The sequence below is a fragment of the Entelurus aequoreus genome, linkage group LG18, assembly GCF_033978785.1.
Source record: "Entelurus aequoreus isolate RoL-2023_Sb linkage group LG18, RoL_Eaeq_v1.1, whole genome shotgun sequence".
NCBI lineage: Eukaryota > Metazoa > Chordata > Actinopteri > Syngnathiformes > Syngnathidae > Entelurus > Entelurus aequoreus.
The window spans coordinates 17242437-17262436 of record NC_084748.1 but is presented as its reverse complement, the minus strand read 5'-3'; the positions used below and the strand labels follow the sequence as shown (position 1 = coordinate 17262436).

The 20000-nt window shown below is 37.3% G+C and overlaps 1 protein-coding gene and 1 long non-coding RNA gene across 2 annotated transcripts in view; one reads left to right on the top strand and one right to left on the bottom strand.

Moving 5' to 3' along the window:
• Positions 1-9417, bottom strand: part of LOC133633885 (uncharacterized) — a 9760-nt gene extending 343 nt beyond the window's left edge. The window contains exons 1-2 of the long non-coding RNA XR_009821854.1: positions 9073-9417; positions 2932-3040 (exon numbers count right to left, since the gene is read on the bottom strand). This is a non-coding gene — a long non-coding RNA (uncharacterized LOC133633885). The remainder of the gene's footprint in view (positions 1-2931; positions 3041-9072) is intronic.
• The window catches only part of mtnr1aa (melatonin receptor 1A a), a 160720-nt gene continuing 149572 nt past the window's right edge, over positions 8853-20000 (top strand). The window contains exon 1 of the mRNA XM_062026663.1: positions 8853-9406. Within this exon, the coding sequence (XP_061882647.1) occupies positions 9214-9406 (193 nt within the window). The 5' untranslated portion in view covers positions 8853-9213. The remainder of the gene's footprint in view (positions 9407-20000) is intronic.

Below are 20000 nucleotides of genomic sequence, written 5' to 3'. Positions count from 1 at the left end.
TTTTAAAAAGCCGTAAAAGTGATTAAAGGACGCTGCAAAGTGGCGACGTGAACTCCTTTAACAACTTATCGCTTCCTAAAAGAGCTTTTATTTTGAAAGTGACATCATTAGGTCTGCTTGCATCAAAGTGATGACGTCACTCGCACGTCCTAAAGCTTCTCTTTGTCTTTGTATAAAAATAGAAATGATTGGTGGTCAGCATGAATGTTCCAACTTCAACTTTGTCGCGACTATCAAAATAAAGTGTCCATTTATTTATTACTGAACACACATTTTAATGCACATTTTCTTTCGGGAATCATGGAGATAAACCAAAAAAGTCTGTTCAAACTAGCACATTTTAACATTACTAGCTGCCATGTAAGTGTAATAAGAAATGAAGCCTTGTTGATAAAACTTAGAATAAATAAAACAAATATATTTTATTTTGAAGCAATTTTTCCCATAGGAAATACTGTAAAATAAATCATCTGTTTCAGATGTCACATATTGCAAGTGTCACACATTAGGTCATAGAAAGTTGTATATCAATAGATTTCCTCTTCCTTTAGACTAAGTGTGGTCCAAAAAGCCAAAGAAAAAGCAAAGGAAGTGTCTTTTGTTTGCTGTGGTAAAAACTCTTCTTGTGTGTCGCTGTCGTAACAACATAGTCCTTGAAATGGATCATTTTTTTAACCTTAAAATATTGTTACAAAACATTTTGGAACACAACATTTTTTGAAATGTAACATTTTTTTTTAAAAATATTGTTACATTTTTTTTAACATTAACTGTTTTGGAACATCAAAAATGTAACAAAAAATGTGAAATGTTAAATTTTGTAAAAACATGTCACAAAAAATTGTAGCATTAACAACATTTGAAATGCTAAATTTTGTATGGTAAAAATGTTGTCAGGAAAAAAATTACGAACATAAAACATTTTTGAAAATTTTGTAACGTAAACACGTTCGAATTTTTGTGTGTGACATAACTGAATTAGAATTTGAACATAGTGAAACGTAAAAATGTTGTTATAAAAAATTTAGGAAAATTACAAATATTTCGGAATGTAAAATTGTGTAACTTAAAAATGTTACAAAACATTTTGTAACATAACATTTTTTAAATATTAAATGTTTTAATGTAAATTTTTTACAAAAAAATGTAACATTAAAATGTAAAAATGTCAAATTTTGGAACGTAAAAAGTTGCAAGAATTTTTGTTGTATAAAATATGGTACAAAAATGTGATAATATTAAAATGTTGGCCCACAAAACTTTGTAACATAAAAAAATTAAATGCGAAAATTTCTAACGTTAAAATTTACATAAAAATGCTGTTACAAAAAAAACTGGAACATGAAAAAATATTGAAAAGTACAATTTTGTATCATAAAAATGTTTCTAATATAAAATTCTGTAAAGTAAAATTTTACAAAAAAATTGTAACATAAAAAATGTTGACATGTACATTTTTCTCATGTCAAAATGTTACAAAAAAATTTGATGACATAAAAATGTTAAAAAATGTTAATAGAAAAACATTTCAAGCTTGGAACATAAGGACAGCACGGTGGAAGAGGGGTTAGTGCGTCTGCCGGGATCTTTCTGTGTGGAGTTTGCATGTCCTCCCCGTGACTGTGTGGGTTCCCTCCGGGTACTCCGGCTTCCTCCCACCTCCAAAGACATGCACCTGGGGATAGGTTGATTGGCAACACTAAATTGGCCCTAGTGTGTGAATGTTGTCTGTCTATCTGTGTTGGCCTTGTGATGAGGTGGCGACTTGTCCAGGGTGTACCCCGCCTTCCGCCCGGATGCAGCTGAGATAGGCTCCAGCGCCCCCCGCGACCCCGAAGGGAATAAACAGTAGAAAATGGATGGATGGATGGATGGATGGATAAGAAAATATTGTAAAGTACAATTTTTGTATGTAAAATTGTTAAACTTTGTAACATAAAAATGTTAAAAAAAAGTTTTGCAGCATAACATTTTTTTTAAATGTAAATATTTGTAATATAAAAATGTTACAAAACATTTTGTAACAAAAAAATTAATAAAAATTGTTCGAACACAACGTTCTAAAACAGGACTTCCTGGACAATTTCCACATGAGTTCCGGGCATACAGTAAGTAGATCACAGCAGTTTGTGAATGCAGCAGTAAAAATGTACAGTATATTCTTTCTCAGCATCTCGTCTCGCTTTATTATTATGCTGAACAATACATGATTTTTTTCTAATACGTTTTTAATCAAGCTTGAGTTTAATTTGATGCATGTTTTGTACTGAAACAAATTCATGGGAAAGAAAGTGTTAAACACATTTTGAGTAAAATAACAAATGTAACTTAAATTTGCAAACCGTTCTGGGCCAGTGCAAATTGGGATTCAAACTTAGTACTACTGCCTGGATCAGCACAAACACTGCATGCCAATGAGGACGGTGGTATTGTTGAGGGAAATTTGCCAGCGTATTCTTATCAGTCACCGAGCAGGAAGCAGCTAGGAAAAATCAAGTGGTAAAATTTCATTTGTGTCATGTCTGTGATCATGTTTTGTTTAGTTATGTTCTGCTTGGTTTTTGGACACTTTTTAGTTCCTGTTTTCACTCTCTTGCCTTGTCACCATGACGACCATTAGTTTCACCTGTTTCACGTTTTGCACTCACGCACCTGTTGTCAATCATGTCTGTATTATTTAAGCCGATAGTTGCCAGGAAATCAGCCTGGCGACATAAACTCTGTTACCCCTGTTTACCTCTGATGACTTCTGCTACCCATGTTACCAGAGTTCCATGCCAAGTGACTTTTGTCTATTTTTATGTCTCAGTAAGTGTTTTCGTTTTCATGTCCATGCTAGTTTATTGTTTTCAAAGCCAAGTTTGTTCTTCCGCCTTGTGCGCACCATTAGTTTGTTCTTTTTGTCAGTGTTAAAATAAATTATGTACTTACCTCCAAGCCATGTCCGATCCAAGTATTCTTGCATCTCGGGAAAACAGACACCCCATAGTCCACGTCATGACAATATGAAGCGCCGTGTCAAACGGGGACCTCCACGGCTCTGCATACAGGGGAGCGGCGGCCCTTGCATAAATGACAATATTTGCTAACTAAACTAAACATCAGCATCTGAGCTTTGTGTTATAGCTGACAAAGCAAAGTAAAGTAATATATCTGAATATATATCACATTTTACATCAATTCAAAAATGCCCACCAGGGGCCACACTTTGCTATAGTGAGTCTTATCCATGATATTAGTACTCAGTACTCATTGGACATGCTACTTCATGATTAGTGCAATTAGCGCTTGTATCAATGAGCCTTTAACCAAAAGCTAATATACTGACAAACGTATTTGTTAAAGTGTCCGCTGGTGGCAATACATGGATTATTGTAAACCAGCTTTACAGCAGATGTGTTCCATGTTTTCCAGCCCAGGACCACCAAAAAGATGGACATATGCAATAGGACCCCCTACTTATATATATTCTGTATACAATTGTGTTTTAAGTTAAACAAATCCAAAAGATATCTTATTGTACAATACTAACATTTAAAAATTACAGTATAGTGCCCTTAATAGCTGTAGCTGGCAGCTAGGGTGCTAATTGCTAGCAATCTTGAATACAGACATGAATATAATCATACGGTACAGTACAATAAGGTATTCAATGTTGTCCAATTAGGTTCATTAGGTCTTCTAAGAATGATGTCATTTTTATTCTTATAGCCAAACCTGTGTGGTTATTTTGTACCTGACGGTTTCGGCTATAACTGTGGCCTTCCTCAGATGTTGTCCCGTGATGTTGACGGGATGTGTCTGGTCAGCTGATTTAAACAGTTTTTGGCGCCGTCTTCCTGTTTGTAGTAGCTGGCTGACAGTGTGATCTGAAGTCCGACTCCTTCAGGACTGTGTCCCAGGTGTGGGAAAGTTGGTATGCCCCTGTCGTCCCAGTTCACGGTCTTCCGGATCTCGATGGCTTCTCTGATTCAACAGTGGTATTTGTTGCTCTCAGTGCCAATGACATGGGCATTGTCCCAATCCATGAGGTGGATCTCCTTCTTGCAGTGGTCTGATATGGCAGACTTCAGCTGTTTTTCTTCTGCTTGTCGTCTAGTGGCTCGTGTGTATGCTTTTTATATTTCCTTTTTTCCATTCTTTTCTATGCTCTTTCTTCCTGACGCTAAATGCTCTGCCAGTTTCTTCCATGTATGATTTGTTGCGCGACAAACAAGATATCTCATATATTATGTTGCATTTGTGTTCTTGGTCTAGTTTTTTCCTTGGGGTGAAATAACAACTGTCGTAGTTTGGAGTAAGGTTCGACCGGAGTATTGATGTTGTGCTTGTTCATGGTCTGTCTTCCTTGGCACTTGGTAAAGGTGGTCGCATTCCTCTCCCCTCCCTGTTTTCTTCCTGCTTGCTCGTTATGTCTTGTCTATACTTTTTAAGAGCCTCTTTTTGTGCGCTGTCCTCCGAAATCTAAACATCTAAACATGGAATTGATAGGCTGGACTCTCGACTCAATTGACAAAATCTTCTTGACAAGGAAAAGAGGTTTGGGGAATCTGGCTGCCCTGACGGAATGTTCACTATTGGAGAAATGGAAAATCATGTGCCTCTCAGTGCTTTTCATCAAGGACGTGGAAGACATCTTGTCTATTTGGAACTGTGATTGCAGGGCATCTGCTGATTGGGCTGGGCATTGCTTTGGTGTATCGTCAAATTCGGAAGACGATGGTAGCCGTTCAAAAAGCCCAAAGGCTGCCCATCGCAATGGAAGGCATGGGTCGAGCTGTGAGGACAGACTGTTGCGATTTCAGAACTAAATCATGAGTTGGGTCACATCACTGAAAGGCTTACTGAAATGCGAAAATTGATTACTATGAGAGCCAGCATGGACGATTAGATCAGACAAGACATTAACAAACCCTTCAGTTTCACTTCTCTTTGAACTAATTTATGCATGAAAGTGCAAAGAGTTTGCAATGTTTTTTCATGCTAAAGTTCAAGGCATCCATCCAGCCATCCATTTTCTACCGCTTATCCCTCTCGGTGTTACGGGGGGTGCTGCAATCGGGCGGAAGGCAGGGTACACCCTGGACAAGTCACCACCTCATCGTAGGGCCAACACAGACAACATTTATGCTCACATTCACACAATAGGGTCAACCAACCTATCCCCAGATTCATGACTTTGGAGGTGGGAGTAAGCCGGAGTAGACGGAGGGAACCCACGCAGTCACGCATTAAAAATACAATAATTCCTGGAAAACAAATAGCTTTTCTGCAGCCATCTATTCAACTACAGCTGCCCCATTTCACTCCTGTCACTACAATCATCCACAGTCTGAGTCCATCAACATGCTGCCTTGATGAGTTACCCACTAGACGTAAATGACTGCCATAACCACAACACCAGGGGGAGCTCCACTAACCACGTTAAACCCAGATTCCGAACTAACAAAGGTCTTAACTCATTCTCTTTCTATGCCACATCAATGTGGAATGCGCTCCCAACAGGTATAAAAGAAAGGGCATCTCTATCCTCCTTCAAAACCGCAATAAAAGTTCACCTCCAGGCAGCTACAACCCTTAACTAACACCCTCCCCGGATTGCTAATAATCAAATGCTAATAATCAAATGTAAACAATCAAATGCAGATACTTTTTCTTATGCCTTCTGATCTCTCTCTCTCTCTCTCTCTCTCTCTTTCTCTCTTTATGTCCACTACTGGCTGTCCATATCCCACCCCCCCCCCTCCACACCCCAGATTGTAAATAATGTGTGATGACTGTATTATGATGATAGTATATATGATAGTATATATCTGTATCATGAATCAATTTAAGTGGACCCCGACTTAAACAAGTTGAAAAACTTATTCGGGTGTTACCATTTAGTGGTCAATTGTACGGAATATGTACTTCACTGTGCAACCTACTAATAAAAGTCTCAATCAATCAATCAATTTCTAAAGTCTGTGCTGAACCGTTTGTTACTACAATTTGCACATCTAGTAACATCTCATTTCAGACAGGAACATTTCAAAAGGCCTTAAAAACTTCTGTCATTAAGCCCCTCTTAAAAAAGAGTAGTCTTGACACCACGGTACTGAACAAATATCGGCCCATATCAAACCTGCCATTTTTGGACAAAGTCCTGGAAAAAGTTGTATACCACACTGAGTGACAATATCAAACAATGAGTTTGATATTTTCCTGTCAGGCTTTAAGCCTGACCACAGCCTTGACACTGCTCTGATCAAGGTGACAAATGATATCCTTTTGTACACAGACACAGGAAGTCTTGGTTCTGCTGGAACTGATCGCTGCCTGTGACACATCTTATTACAGAGGTTAGAAAACTGGGTGGGAATATCTGGTTCTGCTCTTAACTGGTTCAGATCCTATCTCGATCACAGGACATACTCTGTTGGAAGTGGTACAGTAACTGTGTCTCTGACCAAATGTCTATGACCTCTGGGGTTTCTCAGAGCTTGATTCTTGTGCATGCTGCCACTAAGCCAGCTAATACACAGCTTTAATGTGTCCTACCACAACTACGCAGATGACGCTAAGATCTCTGTGTCACTGACTGCAGGTGAACGTCGGCCTGTTGATTGACTTTGTCGCTGCATGGAACAGATCAGTGTGTATATGCAAAACAATTTTCTTCAGCTAAACTCAGACAAAACCGAAATCATTGTCTTTGGCCCACAGAAGCCAAAAGAAACTGTTCTTTGTCACTTTGAGAGCCTCTCACTGAAACCTAATAATCAGTTAAGAAATCTCGGTGTAATAATGGATCCAGACTTGAACTTTAACAGCCACATTCAATAGTCAATAACTTCATGCAGCTTTTTACCACCTAAGAAACATTGCCAAAATCCAAAGAATAGTGTCTAAGTCAGACTTAAAAGGACTAAGCCATGCCTTTGTCTGACTACTGCACAGGGCTTCTCACTGGGCTCTCTAAACGAGCAGCTGCAGTACATTCAAAATACTGCTGCTCGAGTCCTGACTAGAACAAGGAAATAGGACTGCATTATTCCAGTGTTTAAGTCACTGCACTGGCTTTCTGATGCTCAGACAATAGACTTTAAAACAGCTCTGCTTGTGAACAAGTCTTTTCATGGTCTTGTGCCAGAGTATACATTTCTGACATGTTGGACCAATATGAACCATCTCGGGCTCTGAGAACTTCAGAAAGTGGTCTCCTGGTGGTGTCCAGAGTCAGGACCAATCATGCATTTCATTTTTTGCTCCTAAAATCTTCAATACTCATTCAGAAGATGTGGGACAGGCCTCATTGTTGGCAATGTAAATCCAAAAAACACTTCTATTTAATTGTACATATGACAACTGACAGTATTTTGTCTACACTCTTTGATACTAAGTTTATTTCGATTGTTTTATGATGATTATATTTTATAATTATAAATTGAATAATGTGTATTTTATTTTTGCCATCTAGTCATTTTCTGTAAAGCACTTTAAATGGCCTCGTGTACCAGTAGTGCTCTATAAATAAACTTGCCTTGTTTTTTTTAATACATATTTTGGACTAAAAAAACAATGCCTCTACAGTTGTACTACTTTAATATTATTCGTATTGTATTGTTTTTACATGTGTTTTACTTTGTTTCTGTATATTTTGCTTATTGTATGCGTATTTTCCATTTTAAATTTATATTACTCCTATTATGCACTTTTGTCAGTAGCTGCTGCTTTTTAAAAAAGTGCAATGCAAATAAAGTTGGCTAAACTTTATTATTTTCTGACTCACTAGGGCTGTGGGCAACATGGTGGAAGAGGGGTTAGTGTGATTCAAAAGCCATACTATTTAATAACATTGGTTGCCAGTTCTATGATTAACTACATTCCTCCATAAAATAGATTGATTGATTGAAACTTTTATTAGTAGATTGCACAGTGCATTACATATTCCGTACAATTGACCACTAAATGGTAACACCCATAGGGTTGCAACTAACGATTCATTTGATAATCGATTAATCTGTCCATTATTAATCGATTAATAATCGGATAAAAGAGACGAACTACATTTCTATCCTTTCCAGTATTTTATTGAAAAAAAAAAAACAGCATACTGGCACCATACTTATTTTGATTATTGTTTCTCAGCTGTTTGTACATGTTGCAGTTTATAAGTAAAGATTTATAAAAAAACATATTAAAAAAATTGCCTCTGCGCATGCGCATAGCATAGACCTAACGAATCGATGACTAAATTAATCGCCAACTATTTTTTTAATCGATTTAATAAATTAGTTGTTGCAGCCCTAAACACCCGAATAAGTTTTGCAACTTGTTTAAGTCGGGGTCCATGTAAATCAATTCATGGTAAACAGCTATGATACATTTCTATATAACTTAGAAGACAACTGGTTTTGTTTAACAAAGTTCTACCAAAACATGTAATAAAAAACGATGTTTCAATGTTTTGAATTGATTAAGAATCATTCCAAATAAAGTATTTTATTTTTACACCCCTACTGACCACAGTTTGACCCTGGAACAGACTATTCCCATTGACATGGTTACTGAAAGAAAGAAAAAAATAAATAAATTCAGACTTTGGTGCTCTGCATTTTGCTTTGAAAGGGTTAAACAAGTGTTAAAGAGAAAATGAATATATGTTGTGTTTCCTAATGTAGGACACAGTGAGACATTACTTTTTGGTTTAATGGCTGCCAGCATTTTCATGAAAGACCAACAAAATGAATGACGGCGCCATGTAAAGATGAATGGCTGACTAACATAAATCCGCATGAATGAACAGGAAGGAATGAATGGATAAAGTGCAATGAAAGTGAAAAACAAAAAAGACTTGCACTTCCTCCATTCGACCTCCGGGTGTCAGTGCTCGTCCCTGCCCCAAAGTGAGCAGCGTGCTCCCGGCTTGAAAGCGCGTCACCGCCCGCTGCCACAGCTTGGAAGTTCTCACACAACAATAACATGCCTGGACGCCGTGGAAGAGAGACACGCAACGTGGGGAAGAGAGAGTGACGGAGGAGGAGGAGGAGGAGGGGTGATGGTGCTCCCGAGAAGAAAAAGTCTACGCACCCAAAGAAACTGGAGGATGAGGAGGGGAGCCGCGCCAGGCTACCGACCCCCGGCACTCTCGGGATCCCGCCAATAGCGCACCGTGCCCGGCCACACTTCGAGGGGAAAAGTTCGGCGGGCGCGCGGTGCCATTCCTGTACAATGGTCACAAATGGGTCTGAGCTGAACAGCACCGCGCCGGACCCCGACGACACAGACGCCGCCTCTCTGAGCCGCCCGCCGTGGGTCACCACAACTTTGGGCTGCTTCCTCATCTTCACCATCGTGGTGGACATCCTGGGCAACCTGCTGGTCATCTTCTCCGTCTACCGCAACAAGAAGCTCCGCAACGCAGGTGGGTGCCATAACCTGGAGAGGAGCTGCGCGCGCAATTAAACGGCGGCTAAAACACTTAACTTAAATTATGTCGTTTGACCCCAAAAAATTAGTTCACTTTTGTAATTAAGAAATTAATTACTTTCTTTGTCGACGTTTTTTGCGATGCAGGGTTGAATTTAGTGAAGTTATAGTCTTGGCTAGATGTGTTGATGGTAAATTTAGCAAGTTGACGCTAACTTGTTTAACAAACAAAATGGCGGAAATAAGCTTAGCACCGTTTTATTTGTTGTATATTATTTAAAATGTGTATACATGGTGATATTGTGTGTGTGATTTACTCAATGGTGGTGTTTTGAATTTGGTCCAGTTTGTCTACAAATATTATGGCTATAAATTGAAGCATTCAAAGCTATCTACAAAACAATTATTTACGGACACAAAACTCCTGTTTCACTATGCAGAATTTGTGATTTTTCCATTTTGTCTTTCTAAACTGTTTTTCGGAAGTTAGTCCTGAAGTTGTTGCTGATGAATGCAAGTATTATAGGCAAGCGGTACACTTGTAAAACCAAAACCAGTGGTTCTCAAACTTTTCTTCACTTAAGTATCACCCCAGAAAACACTTGGCTCTCCAAGTACCACCATAAGGACCGACACTAAAATACAGTAGCATAGTAGGTCTAAATATTCAATACAAACAAGGCAGAGGTTTAATTCAACCATAACCTGAAAAAGGAGCTGTGCGCGCAATTAAACGGTAGCTAAAACACTTAACTTAAATGACAACGTTTGACCAACATAAATTCGTTCACTTTTGTAATTAAGAAATTAATTACTTACTTTGTCGACGTTTTTTGGATTGTAAGGTCGAATATAGTTTGGCGAGATGTGTTTGATGGTAAATTTAGCAAGTTGACGCTAACTTTTTTAACAAACAAAATGGTGGAAATAAGCTTAGCACCGTTTTATTTGTTCTATGTTATTTCAAAAGTGTATAAATGGTGATTTTGTGTGTGATTTACTCAATGGTGGTGTTTTCAAGTTTGTCTACTAATATTATGGCTATAAATTCAAGCATTCAAAGCTAGCTACAAAACAGTTATCAACGGAAACAAAACTCCTGTTTCACTATGCAGAATTTGTGATTTTTTCCATTCTGTCTTTCTAAACTGCACCTGAGTGTTGTTTTTTGAATCAGGACAAGTTAGGCAAGTATTATAGGTAGTGTACCGCTTGCCTATAATACCTGCATTCATCAGCAACAACTTCAGGACAACTTCAAGCAAATAATACAGTGACAAATATGTACTTAAAAATGCTAATTTTATAATTACAACATAAATGTGACCGAATTCAACCCAAATTGCAACATTAGTGGATAAAAAGTCCCAGTGTCTTTAAGAATCGGATGATGATGAAAAGACATGTTTCGGTCAGTGATTCTCAAACGGTGGTACGCCAGAGAATCACTTCATTAAATATTCAAACACAGTGTTACTGTTCAAACTGTGTTTAAAGTTAAAGTTAAAGTACCAATAATTGTCACACACACACTAGGTGCGGTGAAATTATCCTCTGCATTTGACCCATCCCCATGTTCACCCCCCTGGGAGGTGAGGGGAGCAGTGAGCAGCAGCGGTGGCCGCGCCCGGGAATCATTTGGTGATTTAACCCCCAATTCCAACCCTTGATGTTGAGTGCCAAGCAGGGAGGCAATGGGTCCCATTTTTATAGTCTTTGGTATGACTCGGCGGGGGTTTGAACTCACGACCTACCGATCTCAGGGCGGACACCCTAACCCAGTGGTTCTCAAGTTTCTTCTCACTTAAGTACCACCTCAGAAAACACTTGGCTCTCCAAGTACCACCATAATGACCGACATTAAAATACAGTAGCATAGTAGGCCTAAATATTCAATAAAAACTAGGCAGAGGTTTAATTCAACACGTACCGTATTTTTCTTACTATAAGTCGCAGTTTTTTTCATAGTTTGGCCGGGGGTGCGACTTATACTCAGGAGCGACTTATGTGTGAAATTATTAACACATTATCTTAAACGATCAAATAATATTATTTAGCTCATTCACGTAAGAGACTAGATGTATAAGATTTCATGGGATTTAGCGATTAGGAGTGACAGATTGTTTGGTAAACGTATAGCATGTTCTATATGTTATAGTTATTTGAATGACTCTTACCATAATATGTTACGTTAACATACCAGGCACGTTCTCAGTTGGTTATTTATGCTTCACATAACGTACACTTATTCAGCCTGTTGTTCACTATCCTTTATTTATTTTAAATTGCCTTTCAAATGTCTATTCTTGGTGTTGGGTTTTATCAAATAAATTTCCCCCAAAAATGTGACTTATACTCCAGTGCGACTTATATGTTTTTTCCCTTCTTTATTATGCATTTTCGGCCGGTGCGACTTATACTCCGGAGCGACTTATACTCCGAAAAATACGGTATATTTAATATTTTTGGCCACTGAAACATTAAACACAGTTTGAACAGTAACACTGTGTTTGAATATTTAATTAAGTGATTCTTTTTGGCGTTCCACAGTTTGAGAATCATTGACTGAAACATGTTTTTTCATCATCGTCCGATTCTTAAAGACACTGCGACTTTTTATTCACTAGTGTTTCAATTTGGGTTGAATTCGGTCACATTTGTGGTGTAATTATAAAATAAGTTCATATTTGTCACTGTATTATTTGCTCTTTTGTCATAAAGTGCCCAGGTTGATCCTTCTACCGTAAAGATTTTTGTTGAATTCGGTCAAGTTTGTGTGATAATTGTGATGATTTTGCGGAAAAACGCGCTGGTTGGGCAATTAATGGAAGCTCACTATGTAAAACAGGGCAGCTTTTTCACGCTCCCATTTGGCTGTTATTGTTTTATTTGTTCTTTTGTTGTCCTCTGTGTTAGTGGACGCTTTCTGTGATTTCCGGCGACTTTTGTCAATTTTGTTTAGTAATTGTCTCCATGTTTTGTTTGTAAATGCGTTGATTTAGTAGATAATTTAAAACTACACAGCATTGGTCTTTTCAAACATCTAATTTCCTTCATTGTTTTGGATGAATTCACCCTCCGGTTGCCTGTTTTTGGATGCACTGATTCTTTACTTGGCTACCAACGTAGCCTCGTTGGCTGTTTTTGTTGATAAGAGAATATACTGTATGTGTTGTCATTATGACAGCGAGGCTCACATGGACCGGCCACAGCCTACTTTCTCATGCGGATGTAATTTCAGTGACCCAAAGCGAGTGAGCGCGCTCAGAGGAGAGGCGAGGGAAGAGCAACAACTGAAGCAATTATTGATAGTCGGAAGCCAAAGGGGGAAAGCCCGCCACCACCGCCGCCGCTCCCCGGCATAAAAATGCTTCCCATGCCGTTTTTTTAACCCCCGTTATCGATGCTACTCCGAGCTCTGGGGTCTAATCTAATGATGGAGGCTCTTTCTCCATGTGTGCCGTGCTTTTTAGATTAGCTCAATGGTGTCTTCCCATCAGTAAGTCTGAAAAGCGCTGAGTTATCGTGCAGGGATTGCAGTGTTTCCCATAAACTGCCAAGATACCTGTGGCGGTGGGGGCGTGGCTATGGGCGTGGCTATGGGCGTGGTGACCATGACATCATCGAGTAATTTGCATAATTTACTACAATGATATGATTTTCTCTAAAAAGGCTAAAAAAATATATACTTACTAATAGGGATGATGTTTGATAAGAAATTATCGAGTTCGAGTCTATTATCGAATCCTCTTATCGAACCGATTCCTTATCGATTCTCTTATCGAGTCCAGATAGGTTGTTGTATATGGAAAAAAACACACAATATTTGGTTTAACAAAAGCTCACTTTTATTATATTATAAAACAATTTAATCTAAAAAATAAATAAATATTGACTGTTACCCCCCTAAAAAAATAAAATAAAATAAATAAATATTGACTGTTGTTACCCAAAGTATATTAAGTGGGATTTTTCATAAAAACAAATATATACAGTAACACGAAAACAACCTGTCTCTGTGATCACTATAGGTGTATAAATAATAATATAGTGTTAAATAAAATCAGTCCCTTGGGCACAAAACTGAAAATAATACAGCTCTCCAAAAAGTGCACTTCTGCTGCTATTTGACATAACTGTTTGTTATGATGCTTGACATTTTTGCACTTTATTTCTTTATTGAAAGAAAATTCTATGAAGAGAAAAGTTGTTTGCAAATGTGGTTACAATGCTAAAAAATGAAAAGTTAAAGCTAAAAAAAGAAATACACTTTATTGAGTTAGCATTATTTCTTTATAGGGGGGAAGATGTGATGAGCTAGGGAATATAACAACTACACTACCCAGCATGCAACGGGAGTGACGAGCATGCGCGGTAGCCCCTAAAAGTGTTGCATGTCGTCACCCGTGAAAGTAAACGTCAAGAACTCAGCCAACACGCCTCGTCTGCATTATTTATAATTAGACAGACAACACATATACAGTGTGATTTTGTTTTGTTTACAAGGAAAGAAAATCAAAAGTTAAAAAAGGGAGATATATGTTGTATATATATGTATGTGCTGCGGTTGCTTTAAGAACGTTGCGACAGCTGCCGTAAACGAGGGGCGTTGCTAGCCTGGTTGCTGTTTCCGGTTGGTCGTAAAAGTGTTCATGTGTTTGTACCCTGCTCAAATCTCTCAGTAAAGTTATTCATTGGATTATACCTTTTGTTTTGAACTTTATTACACCTTTGAGCGCTTTTTCCCGTCCATTTTTTTCCTGCTTTCGCTATCTGCGCCTAATGACTAAGCTACGTGACGCCATTTCTTGTGATGTCACGCGGAGCATTTCTGGTCGGGACGGGATTCGTTCCGAGGGATTCGAATAAAGAACCAACTATTTTCTTTACTATTGTGGTCTCGATAACGGGTACCGGTTCTCAAAAAGGGATTCGAGTCCGAGGACTCAGTTCTTTTCTTATCGAACAACCGGGAAAACCGGTTTCGAGTATCATCCCTACTTACTAATTAATAATAACAGTTTTGTTTTAAACGTCCATCCATCCATCCATCCATCCATCCATTTTACAATATAATTACAACACTTTATGTACATATTTATATACAGATTTGAACAATAAGTTATTCACTGAAATATATTTATTAATTGTGGTTCTTACAAAAAATATATCTTATAAAATATAAAAGCTAAAATGTCTCTTAAAACTCTGCCCCTTTAATTAGTGTATACAAAATAATTTAACTTTAGCCTACTACTACAACCATATTATTTACCAGCAACATAAAGTGAAACAGAGGCATAGGTGTCCTGCCACAGTCAGTAACAAATAAACAGAAAACAGTAGTGGTCAAATACAAATAAGGCAACAAGAGAAGTATCCTACACTTCTGTTTTGTAAAGTAAATCTGAACAGCCTATATGTGCATCTACATCAACTATATGATTTGCCTGAAAAGCTGGACAGGACAAAAAAAAAAAAATATATATATTTTTTATTTTATTTGTGGCGGACGTAATTCTTTCGTGGCGGGCCGCCACAAATAAATGAATGTGTGGGAAACACTGCATTGTTTCATCAGCCGTTGGACCTAGAATGGAAACAGTGTACAGGTACAGGTACAGTTTTTCACGTAAATTGGCAAACTCTTGATGGGAATAAATATGTTTGGCCACACTTATTTGTCCGGCAGGCACAAAACATTAAAACAAAGTTGGGAAATTGTTAAAATTAGGTCCTGACGTAGAGCAACTCAAACATAACGTTGAAACAACATACTTTTTGACTATGTTTAATCAATGTTGGGTTCTGACATTGATTTGACCATTGAATTTTGGTAATTTCCCAACCAATATTTTACAACACAAATACAACGTTAAAACAACATGCTTTTTGACGACGTTTATTCAACGTCATTTTGTGGCGTTGATTTGACTTGAATTTTGGTAATTTCCCAACAAATATTCTACAACACAATTACAACGTTGAAACAACATGCTTTTTGACGACGTTAAGTCAATGTCGGGTTCTGACGTTGATTTGACCATTGAATTGTGACAATTTCCCAACCAATATTCTACAACACAATTACAACGTTGAAAGAATATGCTTTTTTACGACGTTAAATCAATGTTGGGTTCTGAAGTCGATTTGACCATTGAATTGTGACAATTTCCCAACCAATATTCTACAACACAGATACAACATTGAAAGAACATGCTTTTTGACGCGTTAAATCAATGTTGGGTTCTGACGTTGATTTGACCATAGAATTTTGGTAATTTCCCAACCAATATTCCACAACACAAATACAACGTTGAAACAAAATGCTTTTTGACGACGTTAAATAATTGTTGGGTTTTGACGTTAATTTGATCATAAAATTTTGACCATTTCCAAACCAATATTCTACAACACAAATACAACATTGAAATAACATGCTTTTTGACGACGTTAAATCAATGTTGGGCTTTGACGTTGATTTGATCATTGAATTTTGACCATTTCCTAACCAATATTCTACAACACAAGTACAACATTGAAATAACATGCTTTTTGACGACGTTAAATCCATGTTGGGTTCTGACGTTGATTTGATCATTGAATTTTGGCCATTTCCCAACCAATATTCTACAACACAAATACGTTGAAACAACATGCTTTTTGACGACGTTAAATATGTTGGATTCTGACGTTGATTTGATCATTCAATTTTGACCATTTCCCAACCAATATTCTACAACACAAATACAACGTTGAAACAACATGCTTTTTGACGACGTTAAATCAATGTTGGGTTCTGACGTTTATTTGACCATTGAATTTTGATCATTACCCAACCAATATTTTACAACACAAATACAACGTTGAAACAACATGCTGTTTGATGACGTTAAATCAATGTTGGGTTCTGATGTTGATTTGACCATTGAATTTTGGTAATTTCCCAACCAATATTCTACAGCACGAACACAACGTTGAAACAACATGCTTTTTGACGACGTTAAGTCAATGTCGGGTTCTGACGTTGATTTGACCATTGAATTGTGACAATTTCCCAACCAATATTCTACAACACAATTACAACGTTGAAAGAACATGCTTTTTTACGACGTTAAATCAATGTTGGGTTCTGAAGTCGATTTGACCATTGAATTGTGACAATTTCCCAACTAATATTCTACAACACAGATACAACATTGAAACAACATGCTTTTTGACGCGTTAAATCAATGTTGGGTTCTGACGTTGATTTGACCATAGAATTTTGGTAATTTCCCAACCAATATTCCACAACACAAATACAACGTTGAAACAAAATGCTTTTTGACGACGTTAAATAATTGTTGGGTTTTGACGTTAATTTGATCATAAAATTTTGACCATTTCCAAACCAATATTCTACAACACAAATACAACATTGAAATAACATGCTTTTTGACGACGTTAAATCAATGTTGGGCTTTGACGTTGATTTGATCATTGAATTTTGACCATTTCCTAACCAATATTCTACAACACAAGTACAACATTGAAATAACATGCTTTTTGACGACGTTAAATCCATGTTGGGTTCTGACGTTGATTTGATCATTGAATTTTGGCCATTTCCCAACCAATATTCTACAACACAAATACGTTGAAACAACATGCTTTTTGACGACGTTAAATATGTTGGATTCTGGCGTTGATTTGATCATTCAATTTTGACCATTTCCCAACCAATATTCTACAACACAAATACAACGTTGAAACAACATGCTTTTTGACGACGTTAAATCAATGTTGGGTTCTGACGTTTATTTGACCATTGAATTTTGATCATTACCCAACCAATATTTTACAACACAAATACAACGTTGAAACAACATGCTGTTTGATGACGTTAAATCAATGTTGGGTTCTGATGTTGATTTGACCATTGAATTTTGGTAATTTCCCAACCAATATTCTACAGCACGAACACAACGTTGAAACAACATGCTTTTTGACGACGTTAAATCAATGTTGGGTTCTGACATTGATTTGACCATTGAATTTTGGTCATTTCCCAACCAATATTCTACAACACAAATACAACGTTGAAACAACATGCTTTTTGACGACGCTTATTCAACGTCAAGTTGTGGCGTTGATTTGTCCGTTGAATTTTGGTCATTTCCCAACCAATAATCTACAACACAAATACAACGTTGAAACAACATGCTTTTTGACAATGTTTATTCAACGTCAGGTCGTGACATCGATTTGACCATTGAAATTTGACATTTCCCAACCAACAACGTGGATCCCACATTGAAGAAATTGAGAAATACAACTATTTTGCAACGTTGTTTCAAAGTCAGTTTTAAAGGACATGTATGTATAATCAATGTTGTATCAAGCTGTATTTATATGTGCAGGACTGCAGTCTGTTTGGGTACGTCTCTTTGTGTAAATTCGCCATCAAGTATGTGTTTATATTCGAAATTGACGCAGTGGGAGAGAAAACAAATGAGTAAACACAATGACAAGCAGAACAAATATGATTAGGAATACAAATGAATGTTCTTCTTTCTACGTCACAACCAAGACAGAGTGTGCCTGTGAGTGTTTTTAGATGGGGAGGGCCCACATCAGTCCCCACTGATTGTTGAGCAGAGCGATGCATGCTTTCATGTCAGAGTCTTCAAAAATTCAAGAAAACTTAGCTTTTATGAAAGAGTATCTGTTAGAGCAGGGAACGTTTGGGCACCTTACAATTCAAAAGCCACAATTCGATTAAAAATCGCTTATTGATGCATCTTTAATCTATGTATATTAATGCAGTTTTACATTTCTTTTCTTTTCACTAAATTAGCGTTGATCACTTGCAACTTCTAGCAACAGTACTTTTGTTATAATAAACAATTAAATTAATTCCCATTACATTGATTAAATTAATGGAAATGTGTGCAAAACTGGAACATAAGTGTCCTACAATAAAGGAGCTGGTCGGATCTCTCGGTGAGGTGGCTCACTGCAGTCAGCCACGTTTTACAATAAATTTATCGATTATTGATGTTTACTAATTGATTGTATAATCGTCCATGTCCGAATTGCGATGCATCTAAGAATCGATTATTTCCCCCACCTCCAGTATCTGTAGGGGTGTGAATACTTGCTAAATAGAGACAAAAAAATAAAAATAAACCACATGATGTCAGTGCACCAGTCGAGGAAAATGAGCAAACTACATAAATAACATCCTGTAATTTGATTTTGATATAATTTTTTTATCTTGATAGATTGAAAATTAACACCAATGAGTGGACTGATGAACATTATCACATCATTTATTTAGAAAGTATAAATAACAATAAATAAAGATGGAATACTATTAACCGCAACTTGTAAGTGTAAAAAAAACCCAACAACATTATGATTTGTACATTTTCAAAATGTCTTTGTTCTGTTTTTAAACAAAGAACAATCTGAACGTGTCTTTATTTTTAAGTTAGCGTGCTGTGATTTTACCAGATTTTTCTCCATGCGGCCCCCGATCTAAAATTAGTTTGACACCCCTGATTTAGACAAAGTTTAGCTGGCGGATTTTGGCTAAAATGACAGTTAAATACATTTTTCAAACAACTTCGTCTCACACTCGTTAGCTAGCCAGCAAGGTACAAGCTAACAATCTTACCCAGTTGGGACCGCATCCTCTAGATCAGTGTTTTTCAACCACTGTGCCGCGGCACACAAGTGTGCTGTGAGATACAGTCTGGTGTGCCGTGGGAGATGATCTAATTTAATCTATTTGGGTTAAAAAAAGTTTTTGCAAAGCAGTAATTATAGTCTGCAAATTATGTGTTGTTGTTGAGTGTCGGTGCTGTCTAGAGCTCGGCAGAGTAACCGTGTAATACTCTTCCATATCAGTAGGTGGCAGCCGGTAGCTAATTGCTTTGTAGATGTCGGAAACAGCGGGAGGCAGTGTGCAGGTAAAAAGGTATGTAATGCTTAAACCAAAAATAAACAAAAGATGAGAAAAGGCGTTGAAGGTTAGGGAAGGCTATGCAGAACGAAAATAAAACTGAACTGGCTGCAAAGTAAACAAAAACAGAATGCTGGACGACAGCAAAGACTTACTGTGGAGCAAAGACGGCGTCCACAATGTACATCCGGACATGACATGACAATCAACAATGTCCCCACAAAGAAGGATAAAAACAATTGAAATATTCTTGATTGCTAAAACAAAGTACCGTATTTTTCGGAGTATAAGTCGCTCTGGAGTATAAGTCGCACCGGCCGAAAATGCATAACAAAGAAGGAAAAAAACATATATAAGTCGCACTGGAGTATAAGTCGCATTTTTTGGGGAAATTTATTTGATAAAACCCAACACCAAGAATAGACATTTGAACGGCAATTTAAAATAAATAAAGAATAGTGAACAACAGGCTGAATAAGTGTACGTTATATGACGCATAAATAACCAACTGAGAACGTGCCTGGTATGTTAACGTAACATATTATGGTAAGAGTCATTCAAATAACTATAACATGCTATACGTTTACCAAACAATCTGTCACTCCTAATCGCTAAATCCCATGAAATCTTATACGTCTAG